Source organism: Vidua macroura, chromosome 10 (assembly GCF_024509145.1).
Source record: "Vidua macroura isolate BioBank_ID:100142 chromosome 10, ASM2450914v1, whole genome shotgun sequence".
NCBI lineage: Eukaryota > Metazoa > Chordata > Aves > Passeriformes > Viduidae > Vidua > Vidua macroura.
In genome coordinates, this window is record NC_071580.1 from 17,564,487 (window position 1) to 17,592,251 (window position 27,765).

Here is a 27,765-nt window from a genome sequence, read left to right on the forward strand (position 1 = left end):
CAGCCCCACGGGCGCCCGGGCGCGGTGTCACGGCCCCGGGCGGCGCGGGGCGCGGCGGGCGCGGGCGGAGGTCTGGGGGCGGCCCGCCGGCAGCGCGGCGGGGCCTGGCGGGCGCGCGGCGCAGGCGCAGCGCGGGGCAGGGCCGCCATGCCGACCGTCAGCGTGAAGCGGGAGCTGCTGTTCCAGGCGCTGGGCAGGAGCTACAGTGAGTGCCCGCCGTCCCCGCCGTGCCGCGGGACGCGCCCGCCCAGCACCGCGCTCGCCGGGTGCCGTCGCCGCGGCCCCTCCGCCGCTGCCCGCCCGGCCGGGGCGAAGCCCTGAGCTCCCACGGAGCCGCCGGCCGAGCTCCTCGTGTCCCGTGTGCCGGGGCTGCTCCGGGGCTCTCGGGAGAGCTCAGGCCTCAGAGCGCGGGTGGCTCCCCTGCCGCCTGCTCCTCGCCAGCCCACGGCACGCCAGGCACAGCCGTGTGTTATCCCCGGCCCCTTCAGCACATTGCCCCGACACGCACTGCTTGAACCCAAATCTCTCGGGAAAGTGCAACCACGCGTCTGCGCATGGCGGTTTCTGGTTGGAATGTCACTGTCTGTTTTGGGATCTGGTTAAACGAAGAAGGAGAGAGAAGAGGGGGGAGCAGGCAAAGAGGACAGTGAATAGTGTGGGTTTATTCAGTCCTTTCTTCCCGGCTCAGGAAGCAGAACTGCTCGGCTGAAGGAGCATTCAGGACATGCAGTGGTTTAGACCAGACGGAAGCTGTGGCTCTTCAGACAGCCCGGCGCAGATCTGCATTGTCAGAGCAGGGCTGTGTTACTCACAGTTACCACACAGTTGATGCAACCTCTGTAGAAGAGCCTGTCTGATCAGAATAGGAGCACTTGGCAGAAGCTGCCCAGTTATTCCCTTCTGATTTCATTATCTGTCCAAGGAGAGTTGCTCTGAAAGACCTGGCTGAGGAGCTGAGCTCCAAAGATCAAAACCTCTTCCTTGTGACTGTCAGAATACCACGTCAATAAATCAAATATGTACTGAAGAAGCTGCTACTCAGATACAAATATAATGAAAAATCTTTAAATTACTTTTACCATATTCTTTTTTTTCCAAATTAGCATTTTTATCATGTTTGAAAACATTCTAAACACACACACAAAAATTAGGTCTGAGGCCTGCTTATTAACCAAAATTCACCCTCTTCCTTCACAGCGGATGAAGAATTTGATGAGCTTTGCTTTGAGTTTGGTTTGGAGCTTGATGAAATTGTAAGTAATGTTTTTATTTGTTGCTTTTGAGTAGGTGTAGCGTACTGACAGCATTGATTTTTGGTAAGAGTTCATATGGCATTGTGGCATTGTTTCCAGCATATCCCCCGTTACAATGTTGTAATGGACTGTATTAACACAGATGTTTTGAATCTGGAAAAAAACCCTCGGATTTACAAAAGTTACTGATTTGGAAGCAAAAGACTCCAAGATGGCATATTGCAATACTTCCTGGAGGTCAGCACTCTGTGCCTCTTGATCTTCAGTCTCAGGCACCATTTTATTTAGCAGCGTTAATATGGCCACAGGACATGTATTGATCATATTTTACAAGATCTCTTTGGTTTTGTTTGATAAGCAGTCATCTGTGCAATATCCACAATAAATATATTTGTCCTGGACCTTTTTACCTGAGTTGTAACTAATTTATACTTAATGTTTTGATTTAGATTCTGTACTTGTGGAGATTTGCTGGTCCTGATAACTCTGTCCGTGCAAATCTTGTTCAAGTAGACCTGTTTTGGTTTTGCCATTTAATTTTAATTTATTGGCTTTTTAATGACATTTATCAAAAGACATCTGAACATCATGTTATGCTTTATTTCAGAATAAATTTGATTATGACAAGTTATTTGCCAATCTATTGCCAAATATAAGGTCTCAGATCTCTACTGGGATCTAACATCCTGAAGGTTCTTGCTTCTATAATATTTTTTTCTTACAATTAAAATTTTAATACTGAATTTTTCCTTTTGTACACTGCCATACAGTTTCTGAATTTAAGGTTTTATATCATTTCTTTTGTTTGGTGTTTCCATTTGCTGTATAAATGCAAATTACAGTGTAAACTTCTAATTAATACAGTTTCTCCTGTCATATCACTATCATACTGCTGTCAATGATAAAATATATCAGGTTAAAGCCACATTTTTCTTAATTTCAGACATCTGAGAAGGACATTATAAGTAAAGAAAAGGGTGAAGAAAAGGCCAAAGGCGCATCTGATGTGGTTCTCTTTAAAATTGATGTTCCTGCCAACCGCTATGATCTGCTTTGCCTGGAAGGGTTGGTCCGAGGACTGCAGGTCTTTAAGGAAAGGTCAGGCAGAGCTGTGAGATTTCTGTGTTGTTTGTTGAAATATGGGTCAATTTCTGGTCAGTAAACAGAACTTCCTACTTGCTTGCATTTGGAGTATGATTACATATGTAGATGAGATTCATCTACATGTTCCTCTGGAGAGGACAGACCAGCATGTTATTGGGTTTTGTATCTGTTCTAAAACGTTTTAAATTGCTGTTCCATTTGAGACTTATCCTCTGTAAAGAACTCCTGTAGAGACACTTCTTTGTGATCCTTTGTAATAAATACCAAACCAAATAATTTATTTCCCTTTTCTGCAATGACTTTATCTTGCTGAGTTCTTCCTTTCTAGTTCAGTAATCTGGTGATGATCCCATAAAAAACAAGTTTTGCACATTTAGCTAATTACATGCCAAGAAACGTTACCAAGAAAGTTTTCTACATATAATTCCTGCTACATTTCTAGAATTTGCTGCATTTCATCTACAAACTTACTTACTTTACTTACTACTATGTTTTAGGATAAATCTCCCTAGGTTTGAAAAGATAATACCAGCTGAGGGTGAAGGTCAGAGGCTGATTATCACTGAACAGGTAAAAGTGTTTACTGCACCTCTGTAAATGCATTGAGAGTTGCTGAAGCAGAAAGATCCATATCAGTATGATTTTGTAAAAGCAGTGAGACTGGAAATCTTATTTGCAGAACAAGAGCTAAAGATATTTAAACATCTCTACTAGTTGTGATCTATTCTTAGGAATGAGGAGGGGGAGGAACAATAGAACCTAGTAGCAGATCAAATCAAAGTTTCAGATGCAGCTCAGAACAAATCTCTTGAAATCTGCGTGCTGCTGTTGTAAATTGCAGACTGCCCAGATCCGGCCTCACGCTGTAGCTGCCGTCCTCCGAAATATAACTTTTACCAAGGACCGCTATGACAGTTTCATCGACCTCCAAGAGAAACTACACCAAAATATTTGCAGGTTCGTGCTTAATTTTAAAGTAATGTATAGTGTCTGTGTGTATGATTTTATCACATGTTAAAACTGCACATCCTTATTGCAGAGAGGTGTTACGGTTATGCCAGGGAAAATTTTCTATAGGATCTCTCTTGATCCTTCTCATTTCCTTGCCTGTTCTTGTCTGCTGCCAATATTGTTCAACATAAATAGCTGTTACAGTTCATTCAGCAGTTGAGGCAGAAGTGTTTAGCAACATTCCCACTGGGTTTGCCTTGACAGTTGTGTTGCTATTAATAATAATATTTATTAAAATGTTATTCATCAAATAATTTCTAGGCTTCTCAAAATTATCCTTCTGCATTTTCAGTAAGCTCTGCGAATGCATAGAAATATAGAGCATAATACTCTAAGAAACTCCAAGTATTATTAGTAAAAACATTATTTTGCCTTCTTTATTTCTAGGAAAAGAGCATTAGTAGCAATAGGTACCCATGACTTGGACACCATCACTGGTCCATTTACTTTTACAGCCAAAGCACCTTCTGAAATTAAATTTAAGCCCCTGAGTCAATCCCAGGAGTACACGGCCTCACAAATTATGGATCTGTATAGGGTAAGTGGAATTTTTCAGACTCGTTGCACTAAATGAGGGAGATAAATTTCCAAGGTTAAATATCTCTCATATCCTTGTCATTAGAAGTTGTTCTTACAAATAAAACACAGCTGTCTTCTGTAGCTTAACAGCCATTGAACATTCCATATTTTGCTTATCACGTTGGTAAACATATACTGGCCCTGAAGACAAATCCTCAAGTATCTCTGACTAAAACGTAAGAGAGCTCAGAAACAAGAGAGACTAAAAGGAAATTAGGTTTTTGGTACAGCACATACTTATGTCATTAGAACAAATGTAAATTTTGAATCAAATTTAGGTATGTGTCAGTATCCAGCAATGTATAACTACAACATTACAGTGCTAATTTTTATCACTTTTAAGAAGAGTTCCTATAATGGACTAAGGATATTTGGCAATGTTTGTGTGCTGTGGTGAACAAGGGTATCATTTGGACAGAATGGCCTACACGTTTGAAAGAATCCTTAAATAATCTGCAGCACTTCTGAAGGAAACCAAAAATCCAGTTCTTTAATTTCAGACTTTTCCTGCTGCTGGGAGCAAACACTCTTTACTAGTAAAGTACCTAAGTCTAACCCAATCCTTCCCACCTTCAGAATTCCCCTTAATTACTCACCAAAGGATTGTGGCTCTCTGGAAGTCCACCTGTGAGCTGAAGTGAAGTTCAGTTTGTGCTTTGTTTCTCCAGACTGACAGCCACCTTCGGCACTATTTGCACCTGATTGAAAACAAGCCACGTTATCCTGTCATTTATGACAGCAATGGGGTTGTTCTGTCCATGCCACCAATCATCAATGGTAAGATTAATTTGTGACTGCTGTGTACTGTTAATGCTGGTTTTTGTGTGAATTAGTGTCTGACAGAAATGCTGTCATAGGGATTATTATGTTTTCTTAAAATTGTTTCACTGACAGTTTCATAAATCTTCTTTCAGTTTAAAAGGTAGTCAGGTTTTTTTTGCTCTCTCCCTAGACTGCTAGTGTTCCTTTTTCTCATCTTCATCAGAAGGGTGTAAAAGTCCTACTGCAAACCTCTGCATTGAGCTTCTCATACTCTTCCCCAGCTCAATAAAGTTCCCTGTGACAGGAGCTTCTCTTAGTAAAAAATTTTGTTTAGCTAAAAGAGGCCAGCAAGAAGTTATTTTGTAAAGTGGTAAGGGTAACTGGTAACTGCAACTTTGTACTCCATTTTATGAGGTCACAGCAGGGAACTTACCAGCCATGGGACCTATTTCTCTATGGATCCTATTGCTGTCTCATGAAGTGATTTCAGGAGACTTTAATTGCATTAAAAGAATAAATCGGTCTAGACTATTTTTTGCATTGTTTCTAAATATGGGTTTCCTCTGAATGCAAAAGAAACCATGGGTGATTTTTGAGAACCAAATTAACTGAAGCCATTTAATGGCATGACAAGAATTACTCCTTAAATAAAGATAATTCAGTATACCTTTATACTGAAATATAGGTCAGAAATCAGTAGATTTCCCTACACTGACCAATAAATCTGCAGTGATAATCTCTTTGGATGTATGCTTCCTAATAGACCTTATCCAGCTAACCCAAATCTTCTTAAAAGGCAGCTCAAACTCCCTGGCAGGGACTAGTAACAGTAACTGTTCTGAATTGAAGATGCTGTCAACCACTGTGCCTGATCCTTCTTTGTTAGTTTCATTCCAATTTAGGGGCATTCCCTGTATAAGCACTCCATAGTGTTTATATTTTTTCAATTAAAAAGGTTGAGCTAAATTTAACACCTGCCTCTGCTTTAGAGAATAGTATCAAAGAGAGGCTTCCAGGTCAGAGGTGCTTTTTAAACAGATAATGCAATGTAAACATCTGTATTGGTTGTTTGGATTATCTACAAGCACTGAAGTGAAGGCGTGTATTTGCTTTGAAGCAAATCCAGAGATGCTGACTACATTCCATCTGCAAAGAGATACAGCACAGCTGTTAGGGAGTACAAGATCCCTCAGTCCTGAGTCCCTCAGTCCCTTCAGTCTGGCTATGACCTCATTTCTCAGATAGGAAACTAAAACAGAGAAGCTAAGTCAGGGTCAAACAAAGGAAGCAGGAATTCCCCATGTATATCCTAATGCTTTCTTTGGCTCTGGTGGGGTGCCTCTGCATTAATGAATGGCTCAAGGAAAGGCAAGAAGGACAAAGAGGCTGGATTTGAAATGATCCCACATGGTTCTAGCACGGTGTGTGCCCATTCCTGCATGGTTCCCAGCCATGGAATTCACCCCAGGTGTGCACTGCCCATCTGTACCTAACAGGCAGATTGAGATCTCTGTACAGCTGCTCCAGATTACTTGTGCTTTACTAACAGACCCCACTTTTGTAAGGAACCAGCTACTGAGGGCTTTCACATCCAGTATGCAAAAGAGACACTTCAGGTGCTTCTTCCAGATAAGAAAAAATTTGAGTGCAACAGGGATGTGCTTCAGTGCACACATCATAACTCCCAGTATAGACAAAGCAAATTCATGCCTAGAAGGGACCCGTACTAGGACCTAAATCACTACTGTAGAGCAACCTATAGGGTATCAGCAGTGTCAGGAGACCACAGAATGACTATAGTCATTAGTCTAAATCACTTTTTAAAATCCATTTCATTTGTTCCTGCCCAAGGAAATTACATACATCACTGAACCCAGGGAAGATGGGATGCTGTGGCAGTGCAGGGCCCTTTGCTAACAGCAGATGGCCACTGTTCTGTTAGCTGGCTTTTCCAGCTGGGTGCCAGGATACTGAAGATCCCTGTGTCTTGCAGTGTAAAGCATAACCCAGTCAGTGTGTCTGATCTGCCTTTTTCCTTTTCTTTGATTCATAAATTCAAATATTAAAAGAGCTGCTATTCTGCCAACAACTGTGAATGTTGGTGCAGTTAGACAGTGGCTTTTTTGATCTTTCTGACACAAAATCAGTATCAGTGCTATTGCAATAAGACTAATATTTCTTAACATGTTTTTGTTTTCACATGTTTTAGGAGATCATACAAAAATAAGGCTAAATACCAGAAATGTGTTTATTGAATGTACAGGCACAGATATTACAAAGGTAAATTAATCTTTCCTGCTTTTGATATGCTTTAACATAATTGTTTTCCCTTTAGATTATAGAGCTCCAATACAAAGAGCTAAATCAACAAAGCATTTCTTGTATGGAGCCAACCTTCCCATACAAAAGTTGTAGGACTATGGAATTCCCTGGGAACAATTTCAGGCTTGCTCTATAGATAGCATTGTGTTTTCAGTGAATTTTGATTTTACTGTATCTTTATGTTGACACTAAGTGTTCAGCTTGTATGAGAAAATAATTCAAGTAAATTAGAGACTGTTTGTTCTTTTTGAGCACTTTTTCCAAATCTGAAAGGCTTAGAAAAGAGTAAAATTTACTAAGACTTCCTGTTTTGTCAGAATACTATTTGTAAAGATTCATTTTGTCTCCTACTGAAAATTTGGTCTGAGGGAAGAATGATGAGAATTTTTCCACATAGTTGTCTTTATCAAGCAGGGATACCATGCAAATAATTGCTAAATTCAAGTCTTTCCATATGCAAATTCTGTAACTCAAAGCTGAAGCATGAAAGCCAAGGAGCAATAATTGCCTGTTCTTGAATCTAGGTTGTGCATTCATTGATAATTTCCTAAAGTGTGTAACTTGATGCTTAAGAGCAAAACTGCATTTAACTTACTCTACTACAAAATGGTATGTTAACAACACAAATAAATTTGCATGTTGGGGAGTGGCTTTTAAGCAAGCTAATAAATAACTATTTCTTGCTACTGCTTGTCTTGATAGTGAAAATAAATATAGTGTTGGTCTGTTTATGTGAAGGAAATTACACTGTCAGGCATCAAAAAAATCCCTTTGTGGATTAAGAAGTTCATCTGAATCTCATTATTATGTTCCATTATACTAACCTCTTAAAATATTAACTGTAAAACAAAAAAAAAAAATTGCAAATTAGGTTATTTGATAATGTATTGCTAAGCAATGCAGTCCTTCAGCCTCTCCCTTCTCTCTTGAACTTCAGTAAAATGTCTAATTAGACAGGTTAGGAAGACCAGTTCCAAATGGTAATAAAAATCCTGTGTTTCTAAAGAATAGAGTCTAAAAAAGATATACAAATACTTTAGAACCTTGAAAACCAAAGATTTTCAAGCTTTTGCACAAATGTCTGCATCAGAAGGAAAATATTTTTTAAAATTCAGTCTAGTATTCCAGACTGCTAGGAAATTAGAATAGAATTAAGAGGGTGTAAGATGAGATATTTTCCCCTGTTTTTTGTTAAGATATTTTGTCTACTTCAACACATGTAGATGACAGATTTCAATGTGATTTTTATGTTTGCTTTGTAGGCAAAAATTGTTCTTGATATTATAGTCACGATGTTCAGTGAATATTGTGAGAAGCCATTCACGTGAGTATAAATCTCCAGGCAGAGGGACATTACATTTGGGCCATGTGTTAAAAACAGTTGTACTTATACTTTTCTGTCTCTCTCAGTGTTGAAGCAGTAGAAGTGGTTTATCCCAATGGGAAGACCCACATCTATCCGGTAAGCACAGCATTAGGGTATCTGTGTGTCCTCAGAGAGAGGGCTTGATTTACATAGTCTGGTAAGAGTGACATTGTTTCCTTTTCCTGCAGCGGCAGCATGTGCTGGTTCTGAACTGTAGTGTAAACTCCCAGCTTGGACTTTCTCTATATTAGTGAGTCAGAACCTCCTCTAACCCCACAAAAAATAACTCCAGCTCTAGCTTTTCCTTGTCAAGGAAAGTCATTCTGAAGCTCCATTGAATTATGATGAGGTTAAAAATACACTATTATGGTTTAGAGTGCCTGTGATAGGAACCTTTTCAGGAACAAGTAAAGATTGCAATCAAAGGTCATCATCTGTGTCTAAAGCTTTTAAAACCTACACGTTCCAAATCAGGAAAAATGAATGCAGGAAGAGGTCCTTCAGCCTTAAGCCTATGGACAACTGAAATCAGCCTCAGCATAATGTACTTATCAGATCTGGAAGCTTTAATGCCCTTCAGTTAAAATAACCTTGTAACACTGCGTTTTTCAGTCTCTCACTTTACAGACACCAACTACGTAGAGGTCTAAAAGGCAGAATGTTGACTTCAAGTTCATTTCAGACCCCAGATAGATCTGTTCACAGTAATGGAGTCTCACATTTTTATTCTCTTAATAAGTATAAAGAAAGCAATTCCTCCTTTTTCCTGAAAGTAACTGAAGACAGATCTGGTTGAGTTCATAAAATCAGATATACCAAGGGAGTACAAACTGTTCAGAGGGAAAGAAACTTATTTTTGCTGAGAGGTTTTCTAGTGTCATTTTAGCTTGTTCTTTTCACAATGTCAATTTTAATCACGAGAGGTAAGATGTAGAATCCTGAAAAGATATCCAACAAAACAGAAATCTCTGCAGTAACCAAAGCAGCTTCCCTAGATAAAATAGAGAAAAAGCCCCCAAGTTTCAGATGCTATGGTTTTTAAGGATTTTTATATCAAGAAGTTTAGAAAGACATGAAGTACATAAATACATATAAAATATCTTCCTTAAATACATTGCACACTTGCTAAGTAAAATACTGGTAGGTATTTGTGTGCCAATAAAGAAATAGAAAGTTTTCCTTCCTTTTCCTCCTAAAAGTCATTTGATCTGTACAAGACCATGAGATCTCATGCATGACCATTCTGTGCTTTAGGGCTTTGACTTAGGATGAACTCACTAGAAACTCACCAGAAACTTTCAGTGACTCCGTTACTTGCATGTATCAGAAATTATCGGAAGTTTCAATAGCGGGGATTTCATGCTGCATTCACCCTTCCAGCTTAACCAAGAACAGCTTTTGCATCTCATAGTAGAGTATATTTTCAACAATCCTGTTAACTTCAGAATGTTAAATATAGCCTAATATTCCACATTTGTCTTCTGTGGGTGTCATTTTAGTATAGCAATTAGAAGCTATATGACTGAGATTGAATCCTCTTAGGTAGGAATGGCAGGCACTGTATGTGCTTAAAATCTTTGTCTTTCTTTTTAGGAGCTGGCTTATCGAACAGAGAAGGTGAAACCTGAATACATTAACAAGAAAGTAGGAATCAGGTGTGTTACTGCAAATGAAAACAGTTTTTATTAGCCATGACAAAGGTACTAGAAGACATTGATTATTGCATTGTTTTGAAAATGTTTAGACTTTGTGTATTTTTTTTATTTTATCAAAAATTCAGGGGTCATCTTGGGTAATTAGATTGACTCTGTAACAGAGTCCCCTGCTTTCAGGGAAAGTGAATGATTATTTATGGCTTTACACAAAAGTTATGAAGTAAAGGAAAATGACCATCTCATGAGTGAGAATCTGAGCTAGTTCTGTTTGAATGCTAAGTCTGTGTACAGTGCATAAAGCACTTGCAGATTGTTCAGGATATGAGGCAATGCAGAAAAAAACCCACTGATTACTTTACAAAGCCAGTCAATACAGTGCAAAATCCATAAATGACCACTCTCTTGTTTTGTTTCAGTGAAACTCCATCAAGCCTGGCAAAGCTGCTGACTAGGATGTGTTTGAAGTCACACGTCACAGGGAATGGGAACCATATAGAGATTGAAATCCCTCCTACCAGAGCAGACATTATCCATGCCTGTGATATCGTAGAAGATGCAGCAATAGCTTATGGTTATAACAACATTCAGATGGTGATTCCGAAAACGTACACCATAGCTAATCAAGTAAGATTGCCCCTTCAAATGAATGCTCTGTTGTCAGTAAATGACTGCTGCATGCCAGAAGGGCTTTGGGGAAAACAGAACCTAGGAATTAAATATTTTGACATGCTTTGCCTTGAGAAGTATTTACCATGGATGGGATACAAAACAGATGCCCCACTGATTTGAATAAGTCTAAGACCAGTGGTTGCTGGTACTTGAAAAAAGACAGGGTTTAAGTAGGGAGCCCATATTAAATCTCTAATTGGGAGATTCATTTCCTCAGGCAAGCCTAAAGGCAGCTGGCTAATGCTTTCAAAAATTTTAAGCACACAAGCATAGTCCCTCCCTAGTGAATTCACCATCGTGTAACAGGCAGAATCACCTCGGGAAAGAATAGCAAAATGCTTTTAGATGGAAGCTGAAAACTGTTTTGTTTCATTTTAGCTCCCCCTCAATAAGTTCACAGAACTTCTGAGAGTGGACTTGGCAGCTGCTGGATTCACTGAAGCACTCACTTTTGCCCTGGTATATTACATTGATTTCATATTTTTCTTAATTGCACGTTTGAACAGTGATGCAATCAAAACTGCAGCGGGTGGTCTGAGGATATGTTATTGTATAAATGTACCAGTATCATCCAGTACTGTTTTGGCAGCTAATTGTTTACTAGGGCTTTGGAACCACAATATAATATTTGGTGAGTTTGTAGGTCAGAGAAGTTAAATGAGTCACTCTTAATGTGGTATGTAGTTCTAAGTATAGAGAGGGAAAGAGCTGCTGAAGGACTGGTTTTAGTTTAACTTGATAGGATGAAATTGTAAGACAGCAAATCTCTCTCAAGACTTTGGTCACCAGATGTGAAATTCATCATAATTCAATAATCTGGAAAAACAACATGAAAATTTAGTACTTTGTGGTGGGTATTCCTACAGTGTATTGAGATTTACCTGTTTCTATATTTTTCTTTAGTATTGTCATTTGCCCACGATTCCTTGCATTAGATAATTTCAGTCTGCAAAGAGCTTATTTTAAGAATACCCAAAAAAAAGTTACAACACACAGACACTAAAGGGACATCCTTTGTAAATTTCACTACAGGTAGGGTTTTGAATATATAGATAACAAATGGATATATAGTATATCGATAACAAATATAGATAAAAAATATAGCATTGTTATCACTGGGTTTAAGGTATTATTTGTTACAGCCACGCCAGTAGCCTTTCACCAAGAATTAGGACTCTGAAGCAGCAAGTGCCACTGTGGTACTAACTGATGCCATAATTTGTACTATGGAAATTACACAGCAGGATTGTTATGCTAAAATAGAATGTACAGTAGGAAACAACATCTCTGTCATGGCCACTTGCTCATGCCCCTTAGCTGTGAACTGGATCAGAGAACCTGATCTGCTATTAAAAACAAAGAAGTTAAATATGCTCCTATGCTCTCCAAATGTATATGGAACTGTCCATATATGGAGACTGGCATAGGCCGCTATTGAAAATATACTATACATTTTAAAAAATCCTTTCTGTTGCAAGATCTGCTCAGAGCCTTTGCCTGAATGTCCAGTTTGTGCACATTTTAGCATATGGGGAGCTATCATCACATGTTCTGTTAAAGTCTCTGTGGAACTTGTCAACTGCTTCCTGAACCTAAAACTTACTAGATGGCCAGAGGTATAAATCTTTGAAAATACACAACCTCTTAATATAAGAGAGAGTGGTCTGCTCACAGACTGTTTTTTACTAATTTACTCAAATATTTTAAGATGCAGCATTTCAGGCTCCTAAAACACTTCTGATAGTTGGAAAGTTCAGGTATTGCAACCAGATTTAGTAATTGGAGTGGACTGAATAAAATTTTAACACCTTCAGATTTCACAGAGCTTCAAAAGCAAAATTTGGTCTCATTCTAAAAAATATATTCCAGTTTTAATATTTGGTTATTAAGTCAAGTAACCAGGACAATAAAGTAGTATTGTGCTGCAGTGCTAATATCTGACAGAGGTATTCAGGCCTGTGGTTACTACCATGTTGAGGAAACAGTACATATAGTCAAGCTTTTAAAGTTTTTCTTTATTCAATAATATTATTATCCAAAATTAATATTTCCTAATTCATTATTCATTTTTGAGTGCTCCACTCTTGCTTGATTCTTTGAACCACAGTTCATTTTTTTCAGCACCAAATAGGTAATATGTCTGGAATATTTAATATATTGCTACAACTGAGAACCTTTAGGAACTGCAACAGCAGAATTTTTGAAGGTCATGCAGTGTGCCATGGTATCACATTTCATATTTGTATTTCTGCTGTGGCAGGATGAAACTCACAGTCTGCTGTGTCCCCAGCACTTTATTAATTGAGGCTTATGACTTTGATAACTCTGATATAATTTATGCTACAAGATTCTGTACCCCAGTGTTACATGACAAACACTCCTTGTGTATTTGTGCACTCAATCAGTTTCTTGGGTAGAGCCCCAGATTACACTTGCACACAATAACATTGCCTTCTGTGAGGAGCTCTAGTTTAGCAAGAATCCATGTAGTTAAATCACAGTAACATACTGTAGTTTAGATAAACATCTGAAAACTGTTTAACACAGTTCTCTCCTCCTAAGTTCAGCATTCCTTGTGTTGTTTGGGATTTTTTTCATGGTTATTCAATAATCCACTTTTCAGATGGTATCATCTGCTCATTTTTCTCACAGTTGGTCTATCAACACACTTTGTGTGTGCTGCCAGTGCAAAGGGAGCACTTCTGGGAGACTGCAGTACACAAGCAAATCCTCAATTACATGCCTAATCTGCTTCTGGATTCTTTATTACTCTAATAAAGCTATAAATTCTGGAAATCTGAAGTGTGGATCTTAGAAGAATCATCTGTTGCAGTATGTGCACAGACATTGGCTGAGTCTGATAAAGTGAATGCATATTGTTTACTGACCAGCTTAAAAATACACCTTTAGTATACAGGCTTTAAAAACACTTCAACCCCCAAAATTGAACAAACTACAAGAATCTTATGCAGCTCTGAAAGTTGAAGGCTGGGCCATATGAGCTGTTTTTCATAGACAGTACTGTACTTTATGTAAGTGGCCCTCAAGGGATTATTTTACTTTGTGTGAAAGAACAGATACCAGTCTCTCTACAAGAGCTATTTTCAGAATAAAATACTTCAACCACTGCAAGTCAGGCTGCAGAATCTGAGCCTGTTTTTAAAATAAATGGCAACAATCCATGACAGAAGCCTAAATAAGCACTTGCTTTTTTTTTTTTTTAAACCCAGCTTTATTTTATTTAGTAATTAACATTTGTAAATAAACCAGTTTGCCTACTTAGTCTTAAGACTAGGGCTTAATTTGTATTATGAGTGTTATGTGTGAGAGGCTATGTTATGGGGCAGTGCTACAATTCCATTGTTCATTCTTGATATCAGATTTCATCATTGGCTTACTGTCTGTTTTAACTACTTGACCTTGACAGGTTTTTGTCTCATTTTCAGTGTTCTCAAGAAGATATTGCAGATAAGCTTCGCACGGACATCTCTGCAACAAAGGCCGTGCGCATAGCAAACCCCAAAACAGCAGAATTTCAGGTGAGGTCATTCACATTCTGAAAGCAATATTCTCATGGATTCTATATTTAAAAAGGAGAGAAAGGGACCTACAGGAAATGAAGTTTATAAACTGTAGGCTACATTTCCTGCATTAAAGAGCTTGTGTATATTTATGTGCTGAACGTGTCATCTTCCGTTACTCCACTGAGAAATCTCTCTTCTGCTGTGAAATACTATCAGCTTTTCAAGAAAGCAAAGTACCATGCTCTGTGTCAGAATATGGCAAAACTGAGCTGTCTTACTGCAGAAAATCCCAGATGGCTGATCAACTCCCTTATCTGGAAAACCTATTCAGCATAGAAGGAACTATTAGACTTGGCAATCTCTAAACATCCTGAGCTTTGGGTAGGGAACATTTGGGTTGTTTTTTTTTTTTAATATTGATCATTATTATTCTTGGTTTATTGTTTTTTTTTTTTTAATTCTTTCATGCTCTTGTAGTATTTTAATATTTCTTTCTAGATAATTTGATCTTATATAGAGCAGAAAGTGAGAGCTCAAGTATGGTATTCTTAACAATTCTGAAAATACCAAAGAGTGTTCCCATAGGTTTTGTATTTCTTTTCAAGAATGCTGTTGGCTTTTTTTAAGATGCTTTCTTTATTTTACAAGGAATGTAAATTTAGAGGCCCCTTTTTTTTCTTTCTAGCCTAAGAAATACAAAGATAAACTCACTTTAGAAAGGTTTTGAAAAGTTTCAGGAGTCTGTGAGGTATTAATATTTTGTGATTTGTGTTTTTTTTTCCCTTAAGACCTTCAGTACATCTAATTTCTCTGAGTTTCTGAAATACCTTCCTAGATATAATCTCTAATATTGATGACAGTCTTCTGCTGCTCTGAGATTCAAGAACAGAATTTTTGCACACCTTCTATTTGGTACCACAAATCAGCAGTCGTGCAGGACACTGTTGGAACCTGTTCAGACCATTACCACCTGTTCATTTCTATCATTTAGCATGGTGATTACAGTGAGAAATATAGAATGTACCCCCAACAAACAATAAAGTGTGAACAAAAAGAGAAAATATGGCAGCCTCTCTAGCCAGATACAATTTCAGACTCCTGTTCTTTCAAGACTGCAGGCCTTTGCAGTAGCAGTGCTGCTAAGCAGGGTTACATAGCATTTTCCTATACTATAAAGACAACATTTTAAATAACACTTGATATTTCCAAAACTGCACTTAGAATTTGCCTTTTGTATAAGTGAGAGTAAATTTATGGGAATTTTTTTTCAATTTCTGTATTTTTTCTATGCTGCACTGCAACTCAGCCACCTGTAAAATGGTACCAGTTCTTAAGCTCACATATAAACTCTTTGAGAAAATGCAGCATAAAGAATATGGAGAGAATGTACATTTCCAGGTTTAAAAATTCTAAATCAAAGTTGCTTAAATGTAAGAGATGAGTGCAGTATTTGCACTTGACTACTTTTAAATTCTTGTTATGAATGGACAAAACAAAAAAAATGAAGAAAACGAGATATTTTGGAAGGTATTTGACTTGCAGCATCTCTGTTTGTCCTGCAGGTGGCACGTACAACCCTCCTTCCTGGGCTGCTGAAAACTATTGCTGCCAACAGAAAGATGCCCTTGCCTCTCAAACTCTTTGAGATTTCTGACATTGTAGTAAAAGATCCTAGTACAGGTAAGAAGAAAAAAGTTCCTCAGAATCTTTGATAATAGAAATACATTTACATACCAAATGGTAATGGTAAGTAAATCTGTATTTCCTTTAAAATAGGCATTTCCATAATAATAGCAATTCCATACTACAGTGGGGTTTTGTATTAATGTGCACAGCACAAGATTTAAGAGCTTGGTTTACAGGCTGGATTTTAGAGTGGCAGGAAATATTGTTCATTTTAGATGCTCTCTCAAAAGTGTGAGGAGGTACACTGCAACTATTTTTAGGCATCTAAATATTCCTTAAAATCTGTCACAGATACTGAAAAACTGCAAACACAAAGACAATTTTGCACCAAAAAATAATCTGCTCTAAATTGCCTGTGTTGATGTGCCTATTTTTCTTGCTCTTAATCTAGTGTTCCTTTGTATTCTTATCAGGACTGTAATTGATATTCTTATCAGGGATGTATCTCATGAAAGAAACAACCTGCTGGTAGTGGTTGCAAGTGGCACAAACCCTGGAAAGCAGAAATACCAAAGGCATGCTGCTGTTGCAGTTCTAGAGCCTGTTCAAGCCACTGCAGTCTCAGTGATGTGCAGGGCTGTGCCAGCTGGAAAGCAGAAGCCTGGCAAGAGCAGGTTCTATTTACAGGCAGATTCTATCCCAGAGAGCAGTTACTCAGAGGAAGATTTTGGGGTCAGTGTGTCTCAACATGAATCCCTTTTCCATCATCTTTAAACAGGTTTGCTTGTATTTGTTCTCCCAAATTATTTTCTGAGAAGCTGATAACTGATGTGAAGAATGGGATTGGTAGCAGAGATACAGGGTAGAGAATGGAAAAGTCTGTGTAAAAAACTGTATCCATAAATAAAAAGCTCCACAGTATGAAATTTAATGAGAATTAATAAAAATATTGTCCTTATCTTTCCACTTCATCCAACTATGCTAAGAAAGCATGGCTGCCTTGGCCATGTAATCTTAATTGTTGTAAGTGAATCAGGCAAAGCAGCTCTCTTCACTTTCCAAAAGCTTCAGTGAAATCCTTCCTGTGTTTTGGGGCCTCTTTCCATTGATTTCACTGTATATGATCAAAATTTCAAATTACCTTTATCTGGAAAAATATATCACAGCAAAATGAACTATAAAAACGGATTTTTAAATGTTAAAAATTGCCTAAATTTTACTGATTCATGTCTTTATCTATGGTCTATTGAGAGAAAAGGAGTGCCCAAGCTACAAGTTTTGGGAGGAGTTGAATGGAGCTTTGCCTCAGTAAAAAGGCTGACATTACTTTAAATTCAGTGGTAGCAATGGTTCTGTTGCTTCATTATCTGGTTTCAGATTTTAGTGGTGATGTTTAAAGTGTCTGGAATCTGCAAACCAAAGTTTTATATAAGGCCTAAACAAAATGGCAAGTAAATTGCTTTGGTGATGAATTTAATTGGTAGATTACCTTTTTTCCTTTTTGAAGGAAAAAAGAGCCTTGCCAAGCAAAACAAGCAGTTTTAGCAAACCATGTAGGCTCTTTTTTATTAAATACAGACAGTTTGGTGGTGCAGCTCATTCCTTGTTGGGCATGCAGTTAGCTAGAATGCAAAAAACATGGGACAGATGGCAGAATAGCATCAGCATTCTTTAGAGCCAAGACTAGGGCTGTTTATCTTGGACTAAGGAGCACATTTACTCTGCCATTATAAAGTTTATGAGTTAAATTGTTACTTTTATTTCAGGTTTGTCAAGTGCAGCTTTTGAAAGCTTTCATTTATGTGGATGGCTGCTTAACAGTTTTATAAAGAATGATTTTGTGGTGTACTTAATTTTGATGGGAATCATTGCAACAGACAAAGACTTCTGAGGCAGCAGCTTTGTGCACTTTTGTGCTGCTCTTGGGCAGCCCCCTCATGGACTGAGCACTTACAGACTGTGAACAGTATCTGAAATGGGTTTTAATCTTGTGTTTAGAATCACTACTGTCTTCCCCAAATTGACTTCCAAAATTAAACTTGCTTAATAAAAAGTTTGGAGAGGGGAGGTGGTGGAGAAAGGCAAATACTGAAAAATGTAGGGTTGTCCTCTCACATATGGAATGAGATTTCTTGCACAAGGCTTATGTCATCAGACTGACTTAATTTAATTTTATTATTTCATGATTTTGGCATGCAGAATTCCCAATTAATAATTTCAAAAGTATGGGTCAAAAGAGTACTGACATTAACTGTATTTGAAATGGCATCTTGCAGTCATCCATGTGTGAATGAACCTAGCTCTTTAAAACATGCTGGGTTTTAATAAAGTACACAGAACTTGTGCTTACCAAGGTGAGCTGAATATATTTCTCTTCAGACTTACCTGACAGAAAGTTTTGATGTATTAAATTAGCAAAGTTTGTGACAGATCTAATATAACTAATTGGAACCAAATCTGAGCAAAAATGGTTTTTCTCAGGGCAGAAGGAAACGTGCTGATTTTGGATATGTTGCACAGCATTTGTGTGAGTAATTTGTAGCACTAGGTAATCACTTCTGTAGGATGGTTACACTAGGTTAGGGTGTAAATCAGCACCCTTACCACCAGGCCTAAGAGAGAATATACCCTTTTTCTCACCACAACAAAAGAAGTTAGTCCATTAGAAAATCACTTCTGACCAGTGATCTTGGAGAATCTGGCAAGCTTATGGTTGCACACATTTAGCACAATTTACATCATCTGTGAATACAGCTGCTGCCACCTTTTGAAGCATATTTCCAACTGTCTGGAAGTGTTGGTTATCTGCAGAAAATAGTTTGGGAGACTAAAAGACAAGTTTGCACGAGCAGGTGTCCCTTTTCAGATCACTAGGTCATTTTTCTGAAGCAGCTCTAATTTGCAAGGGAACAGTGTACAACGTTGCTTTATGTTCCTCTGCGCTCTTTTGGCTCACATATTCCCAAGCAGCTGCCCATCCTTTGGATTGTTTTTCAGCAGCATCCCCAGGAAGTGCTTTGAAGTCTCAGCAATATATACACACATATATATATTTATTTATGATTTGGGTTGACATACTTGGCAAGCTCACTTGAGAAATAGAAATGTTTCATGGCATGACATGGGAGCTCTTAAGTGACTTATAAAGAACTGAAGCATTTCTAACATCTGCCAGTTTTTTGCCTACAATTCCCAATATCTTTTTTTCCTTCCTATCACTTGTGGTAAATGAACTTCCTCTGTTGTGATAGAACTCTGTAAAGGAGTAAGTTTTATAACACTTGAAAAAAAAACAACCTTTCCTTTACCAAAGATTCCTAAAATTGAAAACATGAGGTATAAAAAATGTTGTGTATGTTTGTTTCTGATGCCTTAGTTAAGAACTCTGGTCTGAAGGCACCATTGACTATCTTAATAATAATGAAATTAAAATTCAGATAGTTGTCACAAAATCTGCTACCATAATTACTCATTAAAAAAAAAAAAAAAAAGAAACCATTCTACTGAACCTCTAGTCCAAAGAACATGCTGTCTTAGGGAAGGAAAAATAATTTTTTTCTATTCTGTTGCTCATAATAACATGAAAATAAATTGTTGACCATCTATGACTGCACTACTTGTTGGTATCTTAGTAGAGCTGGGAAACAGACACATGTGACACCCACACAGAACAGCCAGAGTGCTCAGACCCAAAAACAGACACTGCATTTATTGATATTTTTTCCCCTGTAGCCTTTATTTTCCTGTGTTGCCATTTTAACTTCAAGATTGGATTCTTCAGCATTATTTAACACTGCACATTATTACATTGACAGGAAAAAAACATTGAGTGACAAATTGCAGACTTACTGCCACACTAAGTTCAGCTTTCAGTGACTGATGAGAGAACTTGCAGCTGTGGTACTGAGTAGCTATCCTAGAAGTTTTGAATGACTTCTGTCTCAAAAAGGCTGAGCTTTTATCTTGTGTATAGGCTCTGCTCCTGTGTTTTACTGTCTGGTTTGACCTGTATATTTCTGGTCACTCAATAAATGTTTTCCTTTTAATTCCTGACAGATTTTTTTTGTCACTAAATGTTTAGCTGGAGCAAATAGACAAGATGTAAATTTCATTTAATCTCTAATTTCTCATGTGGTAGATTAATGCCCTAGCTGTAAATCCAGCTAGAAGTGCTTGCCAGGGCAGAAGCAGGAGAGCTTCTGAGGTAGAAGTGGGTAATGCTGCCAGAGGGCTCCCCTGCTCTATGGCCAGGAGTAGCTCAGGGATTTCCCAGCATAAATGTGATTCTTTGTAGTAAGAAGCCGTGGATTTATCAGCTATGGACTCCATCTGCCTCCTCAGAGCTGTGCAAACTCCTGGCATCCACAAAATCCTGTAGTGAAGAAGTTTCAATGCTTAACTCTATGCTACCTAAAAAACTCTTTCTTTTTCTTGTTTCTTTGAACTTGGTTCCTGTTGACTTGATCAAAATGCTGAAACCCATGATTAGGAAATCCTCACAAGCCCCACTAATCCTAGACAGTGTGCATTGCAGTAGGGTAGCCTCAAGGAACAAGTGTAACAACATGCTACCACATACTCATTCTGAAAATGTAATAAAAAGGGAAACACATTTTGCTGAAATCAATAGTGTCAGAAGGCATAAGGCAGGGGTTTGACTTAAGGAATTGTCCAGAGTGGGAGATACTTATGTCACTGTCTTGGGTTTGTGCAGTGTAGCACTTTTTTCATAATTACTTGGTTGCAGGGATGCCCAAGATGATCCTAGAAAGCATCAGCTGTGATTTGGGAACCTCTGTGAATTGAGATCTTTTCACAGATCACCATGCTAACATTATTACACTAATTTCAGGTTGTGGGCTGGTTGTTTTGTGCTGGCAGTTGTTCTACAGCCGAGTTCTACAAATATTTGTCTTTCCCACAAGCATCACAAGCTTCTTCATGCCTACTGGGTATTTGCATTTTGGCTTGTCTGTTTTAAATTTCTTTAACACTTAGCTTTACACTTGGTACCTGTCATTGCATACAAGATCCTTGTATGCAATGTAGCAACCCTCTTTCCTGCTCAAGGCATAGGGTACTTTAAATCTTTCTTTACATTTCTGACTCTGAGAGTCCAGTGGGTTAAAGAAATTCCATTATTTCCTCAGCTACATGGCAGTCTGTCAGAGAAGCCATTTTACATACTTATTTCTCCTTTCGGCCACAAGTGCCTCACGGGACAGCAGAAGAAAAGTGATACAAAAGGCAAGGTTAGTTAGAAGTGTGATAAAGTTTCTCAGGTAACATAATTGCTTCCTTCTTCTGCAGATGTAGGGGCAAGAAACTACAGACATTTATGTGCTATTTATTACAACAAAAGCCCAGGCTTTGAGATCATCCATGGTTTACTGGACAGAGTCATGCAGGTCCTGGAAGTACCACCAAATGAAGAGAATGGCTACACCATCAAGGCAGCTGAAGGTAAGGAAGAAAGAACTACAGTGTACAGCAGAGGTTGTTGTGGAACTTAAATGTTCCCCTACAATCTGAGGAGAATTTTTGATTGTTCTCAGCAGTAGAAACTAAGGATTAATATCATTATATGTGCTGTCATATTGCAGCATGATGGAATGATAGTGAAAAGGCATTGTCTGCATTCACTGAGTGTAAAATGGGATTGCTATCTTTCTGTGAGCTGCCCTGAGTAGCTTAATGTACTTTGTGAGTTTACAGTTTTTAAGGGCACTTATAATACAGCACATGCCATGAGCTGTTTAATATGATTTAATCTGCTGATGGCAATAGGGTACATAGGAATTCACTGAAGTGATGAATATGCCAGACACCCACTGTATTCTCTTTGGCTAACAGAGCCTGGAAAAGGCAACTTTTACACTTTACCTTTTGGTTTCTAGCTTTATCTATAGGGTTTTTTTTTAATAGGTACCTTTTATTTATACATTCATGTGAAGATATATGCCTTATATATCTTTGATTCAAAGAGCCGCTGTCTTTGAGACTGACCCTGCTGCTTAGATTATATTAGTTGTATAACAGCCCTCTTCCTTCTCCATACAGGGTGAGCTGCACATGAATTAAAAATAACATCCTTAAATGCAGAATCTCCTCTGTGTATGTGCCTGGGCATGTAAGAGAGAAAGCAAGCAGGCTGACCTGATTCCTTCATTGCCAGAACACAGGTTGATGGAAGAGAGCAGTACCAGCAACTCATCTATTCTGCTACCTAAAATAACAGTGTAGAAAATGCAGAACAGAAAATCACAGCTGCAGGGATGGCAGCTATGATTCCACTTACATGTCATGCAGTGGTGTTCAGAGATATGAGACACTGACTCAAACTGACTCAGCTTGAAGGAGTGCCTCCATGCTGCACTTCCTGGAACAGTGGCACTGCCACAGGGTCCCTGGCAGCCTGACCTAACTCTGCTGTTCATAGAACTTCATTGAAAGTATGTTAGGTGTCTCCCTGTTCTGCAGTGTGCTGCCAGGATGCCAAACAGAACACCTGAGCTAAGTGGTCTTCTGGCACTTCAGTGCACACTTGTCAGACATATTGATGCTTTTTTTGAGAAAGTACTGTTTTGCTCAGTATTATTTGGGCAGACTCTCAATGGGTTTGTTAGAATATTGCTAATAGGATGCCCAGGTTGATCAGAAGAATGTTTAATACAATTTTACTTCTGGTTCTAATTCTATCAAGCACAGAACATGTAATAGCAAAGCCTCTTGTTTGGAAGGGGGGTGTGGTAGTGGGGAGTTAGGAAGAGCCCCTGGGAGTTGGGTACTCAGCTGCCATTGAAGTCAAACTGAAATATTCTATTCCTAGTCCAAACTCTTCTGTAGCTGGTTTTTGAACAGACATATCAAGCATTTACTTTAGTACTGAAAAATATTGGCAAGTGTTTTATATTCTGTGTTGTAACATGACAGCTGATTTCAAGAAACTGGAAAAAGGCCTCAAAAATAATCCTAACACAGGGAAGAAGTTATTTCTAGATATTAGTGCTGCTCACTATTCCTGATGCTGTGAGATTTACAATGCTCACTCAAAATCCCTGCATTCCCATGACATTACTCCACGACACATTTAGTGCAGAGAGTGGATTATGCCTTGTCATGTGCAATATATTACAAGCAGTTTGTGGCTTTTGGTTTAAAAAAAAAAAAAAGCATCTACTACTTTCTGTTTCACCAGTGATTCAGAAACTCTCCTGGGATGGCACATGGATTCCTTGCAGTTGTCTTGACATTGGAATTTAACCTTGCTATCAATGCAGATGGCAGATACTCTGGTGCCATAGCAAATGCAGTGTCACTGCACCAACCTAGCTTGAGACCTTCACTGCAGAGATGGTTGGAAGTCAGAGTAACTTGGAGAATTTTGTTGTGGTTTTTTAGTGGTTGGTTTGCTTATTTGTTTGTTATTTTTGATTTTCTTAAAGTTGCTTCACAATTTGTCAGTTAAGCATGTGTGAGAGAGATGCCAGCAGATGATGGAGAAAGGTAACTGCTCAGTGAAACAAAGATACCCTGTAACATCTCCAAGAGACCTCAGGATACTGAAATAATTAATAAGAGCAGTGCCAGTTACTTCAGAGGTTTGAAATCACGACAATACACATGGCACAGATTTTTAGAGGCATCTGCACGAAGCTGTTTTATTGCCTGTGCCAAATTACAAATTTGTACAGTGAGAAATAGATTTTTCATAGGGCTCTGATTTAGAGAGATTTAGAGGTATTGTCTCTATCCATAATCTTATACAAAGCTTGAGACCAGTAAGCAACACAGTGTAACAGTAGGGTTTAGGCCAGTTGTTTTTACTCCTTGTGTAACTTTAAAAATAGTAGATAGATTAAAATAGTTCCACTGATTATTAAAAAACAATACAGGGAATAAAATCTAGCTTTAAGTGAGCAGCAGAGAGCAGATAGAGATGTGTTGGGCACATATTTGACACTTTTCCAAGTTTCCTCTGGAAAATGAAATGCCTGTGCTCCAGTCCTGCTTGGTCCATATGTGCACTGATGGTTATTTGAGCTCCTTCTGTTCTGCCAACACCTCAGTGCCCTGTGATTTGACCTTAAGGTCAGAGTGGTTTTGCCTCTCTAGCAACACCTGGGAAAAAAAGTACAGATGCTAGAAAATATGGGTGAAATTGTGATGTTCCCCTGGCCTTTGCACTGTGCTTTGGTGTAATCTGAGCTAGGTAATAAATGCAGAAGAGCTGCTTAGAGCAGCCTTAAGGAAGAGAGGCTTTTGACTGACTGAATTTCAGGATTTCAACATACATTTGACACTCAATGCCTTCCACGTTTTAACAAAGTTACTAATGGAACCTTCTTATTGCCACTAAACATACAAAATTAAAGTTCTAAGGGCAGAAGTCTGAAATGCTCCCCATTGCTTTAAAATGCGCAGAATTAACTTTTTGACAGTGAATCCTACTGGCCTAGAAAAGCATTCTGGTTTTTCTTTTTGTTTTATGGCATAGGCATCCATAATCAAATATAGATGGAAAAAATATGATCAATCCTCAAACTTGTATGTGCTCCATAATAAAAAAAAAAAACCATTAAATTTTTGAGATTTAACCATTCCATACCATTAATAAAATATCAGTATGGATGTGTATGATTAGAAGGTAAACAATAATTTTTAAAATATAAAAATACAGGTAGAAAGAGAAAACAAATTTAGTTATGTTTTCAGGTAATTTCATAAAAATATTTATTTTTTAGTTCACTTTCATTGGTTTCAGTTCCCTTGAACTGAAAACTAGAGGCATTATTATATTGGAAGATACTCTTAATTTCAAGTTTTATTCAGGAATGGGTGTGTTTTCTGCAATATTTTAGTGATCTTGTGCTTTTGCAAGACCATCTGAAGTGACAATTTTCTTCCAGAGATCAGGATAACAATCACAGGAGGTGATGTTAATCATGGGGTTTGAGTCCATAGTAAAGCCTTACTTAGGCTGAAAAGAATAAAGAAGAGCTTAGGAAATCCTGACAGTGGATTATATATCACAGTCTTCAAAGGAGTGGTGTGAAGTGGAAGGTGTAATTATCTTCACTCCTAATGTAACATTTAAGAGTCCCTTATTTAAGGAAGAAACCCCTGGTTTGGCAGTACCTTTCAGGAGTCTCCATACTTTGCCCGTGGAATTTAAGTGAGCGCAAACTGTTTGAAAAGAGAAGATAATATCCCTACTTTATCAAAATGAAACAACTTGACAGGTTCACAGAAACTGTTACAGAGAATCTGTGCCTGGCTGCTGCTCCCCTGTCTGCCCCAGTGTCCTCCATGACAAAATTGAAATAGCAATCTCATAAAAACAAGCAACTCCTAAAGAGAATCAGCTTGTGACAGGAGCTTCCTTTTTCTACAGTATTGATTCTCAGGGATTTCAGCTACCTCTTGAATTTATTAATTTAATTTTTAACTAAATTTCATGCCATTCATTCTTTTAAGGTAATGATCAGCTTAGCAAAGCTGGCAAGTCAGCCTGTTTGTGTTCAATGTGAAATGTGTACATAATAAACGCATACTAACTCTTGCTTCTTTCAGTAACTGACAGTTGTCTTTTAAAAAAAAAAAAAACCAAAACAGAAGTTGTACTCCTTTTTACTGCCCTTATTTAATTAAATGAAAGGTGTGGTGAAGTGTAGAAAATTTTAATTCCACAGTAAATCATAGTAATAGCTTCCCATTTAGTAAGGTTCAGCTGTGAAATTAGAGGTGTAATAGTTGTCTCCATAAATAAGAACATCAATAAACATTGGCTTTTATAATAATAATTACACAATAAACAAGTTTAAAAGACGATTTAGACCATGAACCTCAATTCACAAGACAAGAGGAGGGAAGTCTGGGACTAATTCCAAGTTAGAGGTATGGAATTGAACTGCAGCTTCTATCTCTAGTGATCAGCTTAAACTGGGAGACTGAGCTATATGCAGATGTTTGGTCCCTATATTGTGCTTGGCATTATTAATACCTGCCTTCTTTTAAGAAATTGTAGCTTGATTGCTCTTAATGGCAATCCTGGCCTTTCAGCTGCCTGTCTTGGCAGCCATTGCATTGGTCACAAATGTCAATAATTGTCTATTTACTCATAGATAACTAAAGGAAATGTGCCAATTTTACCAGGCCTCCAAATATAATTTCTGACATACTGGGAGGTATCAGACAATTCTTAGTCCACTTAACTGGCATTCTTAAAGGTGCCATTGCATAGTCTTTCAAATTACAAGTTTGTAGATAATCACATTTGTTTGAAAACATCCATTCTTAATAAAACACATCAGCTGGCAATTCACTGTATTCCACTCCTGCTAGTTTCACTTTTGCCAATTCTCCACAATTTTTTTTAACACCAAGGATCAACTTAGATAATCCACCTTGGAATACTGGCACCACATTAACATTTTTCTAGTACTGCTGAATTTCCAATATTGGAACTCCAAGTTAACAGGAGCAGGCAGGATATTTGCTCTGAGAATTGCACCACAATTCTGATGCCTGAGACTCCTGGTGCTTTAGAAGCATCCTAATCCTGGTAGATGTAACCAGACATAGTCCTCATTTTTTCAGTAGACTGGACAACACCTTCCCCCCACCCTAGATGAAAAGAAACATACATTAAAAACTTATTACACTTCTGTATCTTTAGCCAGTCTTATTAGTAAATGAAAGTACTCTACCTACAGTTTGTTTCCAATATCCTTAAGTCTTTTGTAAATGCTGTCTTTACTGCAGCCAGCAATTAATCTTTTCTATTTTTTTCAGTTCCTTGATGAATTTCAACCACTGTTATTAATCACATTTTCTGAAGTGCAAATTATTTCTCTCATTTTTGTCTCTAAGGAAATTTCTGATTTTTGACCACATTCATTTCAGCACTAAATATGGATAGGGTTTTGGACAAAAACATTATTCTTTTTTATTATGAAACTGCTAGTACTCCTCTATCAAATAAATTGTTCTTGAAGATCTTCCACTGTTTCTCTGTTTAGTCCCCTCCCTACCTCCCAGACAGCTTAATGAACTAATAGTGAGAGGTAAGAACAGGTGCTTTTTTTAAAAAACCTGACTAATTTTATTACTTTTAAATGTATTACCCTAATTGTGCAAGAGGTTTCAGAAGTACCAGCAGTGATCATTAAAATGGCTTAATTATAAATCATCTCACAAACTTGGATATTTGTCACAAGCTCTTGTTGCTTTTCCAATGTTGGCCCCCTACTCTGAGATCTGATTAATTTCTCATCCTTTTCTCTTGATTTTTCTCTAGTATCAAGGGAACTTGGTTACAGGAAGAATGACAGTTCTAACCACTCAGTATTGCATTAAATTATCTAATAAAGTGGGTGTGGCTGCTCTCTTAATATCCCTTTAATTGTCTATTATCTCTGGTGTCCCTCTCCTTTCTGTAATACAGGTCTTCAGATTTATAGGAACTAAATCCCTAGAAATTTGTGCCAAGCTTATTTCTGTTCCATCAGGTATCTTCCCACTCTGGTGCTAATGCCTCAAATTTGATTTAACTGCATTAATACCCAAGGAGGTACCCAGGAAAGATATGAAACAGGAGGGTTGTTGATATTATTGATGTAGCCAAAGTGACAGTCTACAGTATTTGGAGTATCTCCAGATAAAACTGGTTTACCAAAATTTGGCAGCACACTCTGGCACTGGACACCTCAGAGGTGTCCTGCTGTTGGAAGTGATGCTGGTAGGCCAAGCAGCACAGAGTTTTTGGCAAAACCCAGAGTTTGATTTTAGAAATAGGTCTCATTTCTTTAGCTTTGTGTTCTACTGTTGATTTTTAGTATGAAAAAGAGGCTCTCAGAGATGAGTTTAGAAAGGGCTTTTTCCTTTCCTGTGGT

The 27,765-nt window shown here is 38.1% G+C and overlaps 1 protein-coding gene across 1 annotated transcript in view; it reads left to right on the forward strand.

Moving 5' to 3' along the window:
• The first annotated feature begins 120 nt into the window (after nt 1–120).
• FARSB (phenylalanyl-tRNA synthetase subunit beta) overlaps nt 121–27,765 on the forward strand; it is a 36,091-nt gene continuing 8,446 nt past the window's right edge. Inside the window, exons 1-16 of the mRNA XM_053986573.1 lie at nt 121–205; nt 1,198–1,253; nt 2,197–2,351; nt 2,855–2,927; nt 3,199–3,314; nt 3,756–3,906; nt 4,616–4,724; nt 6,919–6,989; nt 8,294–8,355; nt 8,442–8,493; nt 9,991–10,052; nt 10,469–10,676; nt 11,100–11,180; nt 14,168–14,260; nt 15,808–15,925; nt 21,182–21,334. Coding sequence (XP_053842548.1) covers nt 148–205; nt 1,198–1,253; nt 2,197–2,351; nt 2,855–2,927; nt 3,199–3,314; nt 3,756–3,906; nt 4,616–4,724; nt 6,919–6,989; nt 8,294–8,355; nt 8,442–8,493; nt 9,991–10,052; nt 10,469–10,676; nt 11,100–11,180; nt 14,168–14,260; nt 15,808–15,925; nt 21,182–21,334 — 1,618 coding nt within the window. The 5' untranslated portion in view covers nt 121–147. The remainder of the gene's footprint in view (nt 206–1,197; nt 1,254–2,196; nt 2,352–2,854; nt 2,928–3,198; nt 3,315–3,755; nt 3,907–4,615; nt 4,725–6,918; nt 6,990–8,293; nt 8,356–8,441; nt 8,494–9,990; nt 10,053–10,468; nt 10,677–11,099; nt 11,181–14,167; nt 14,261–15,807; nt 15,926–21,181; nt 21,335–27,765) is intronic.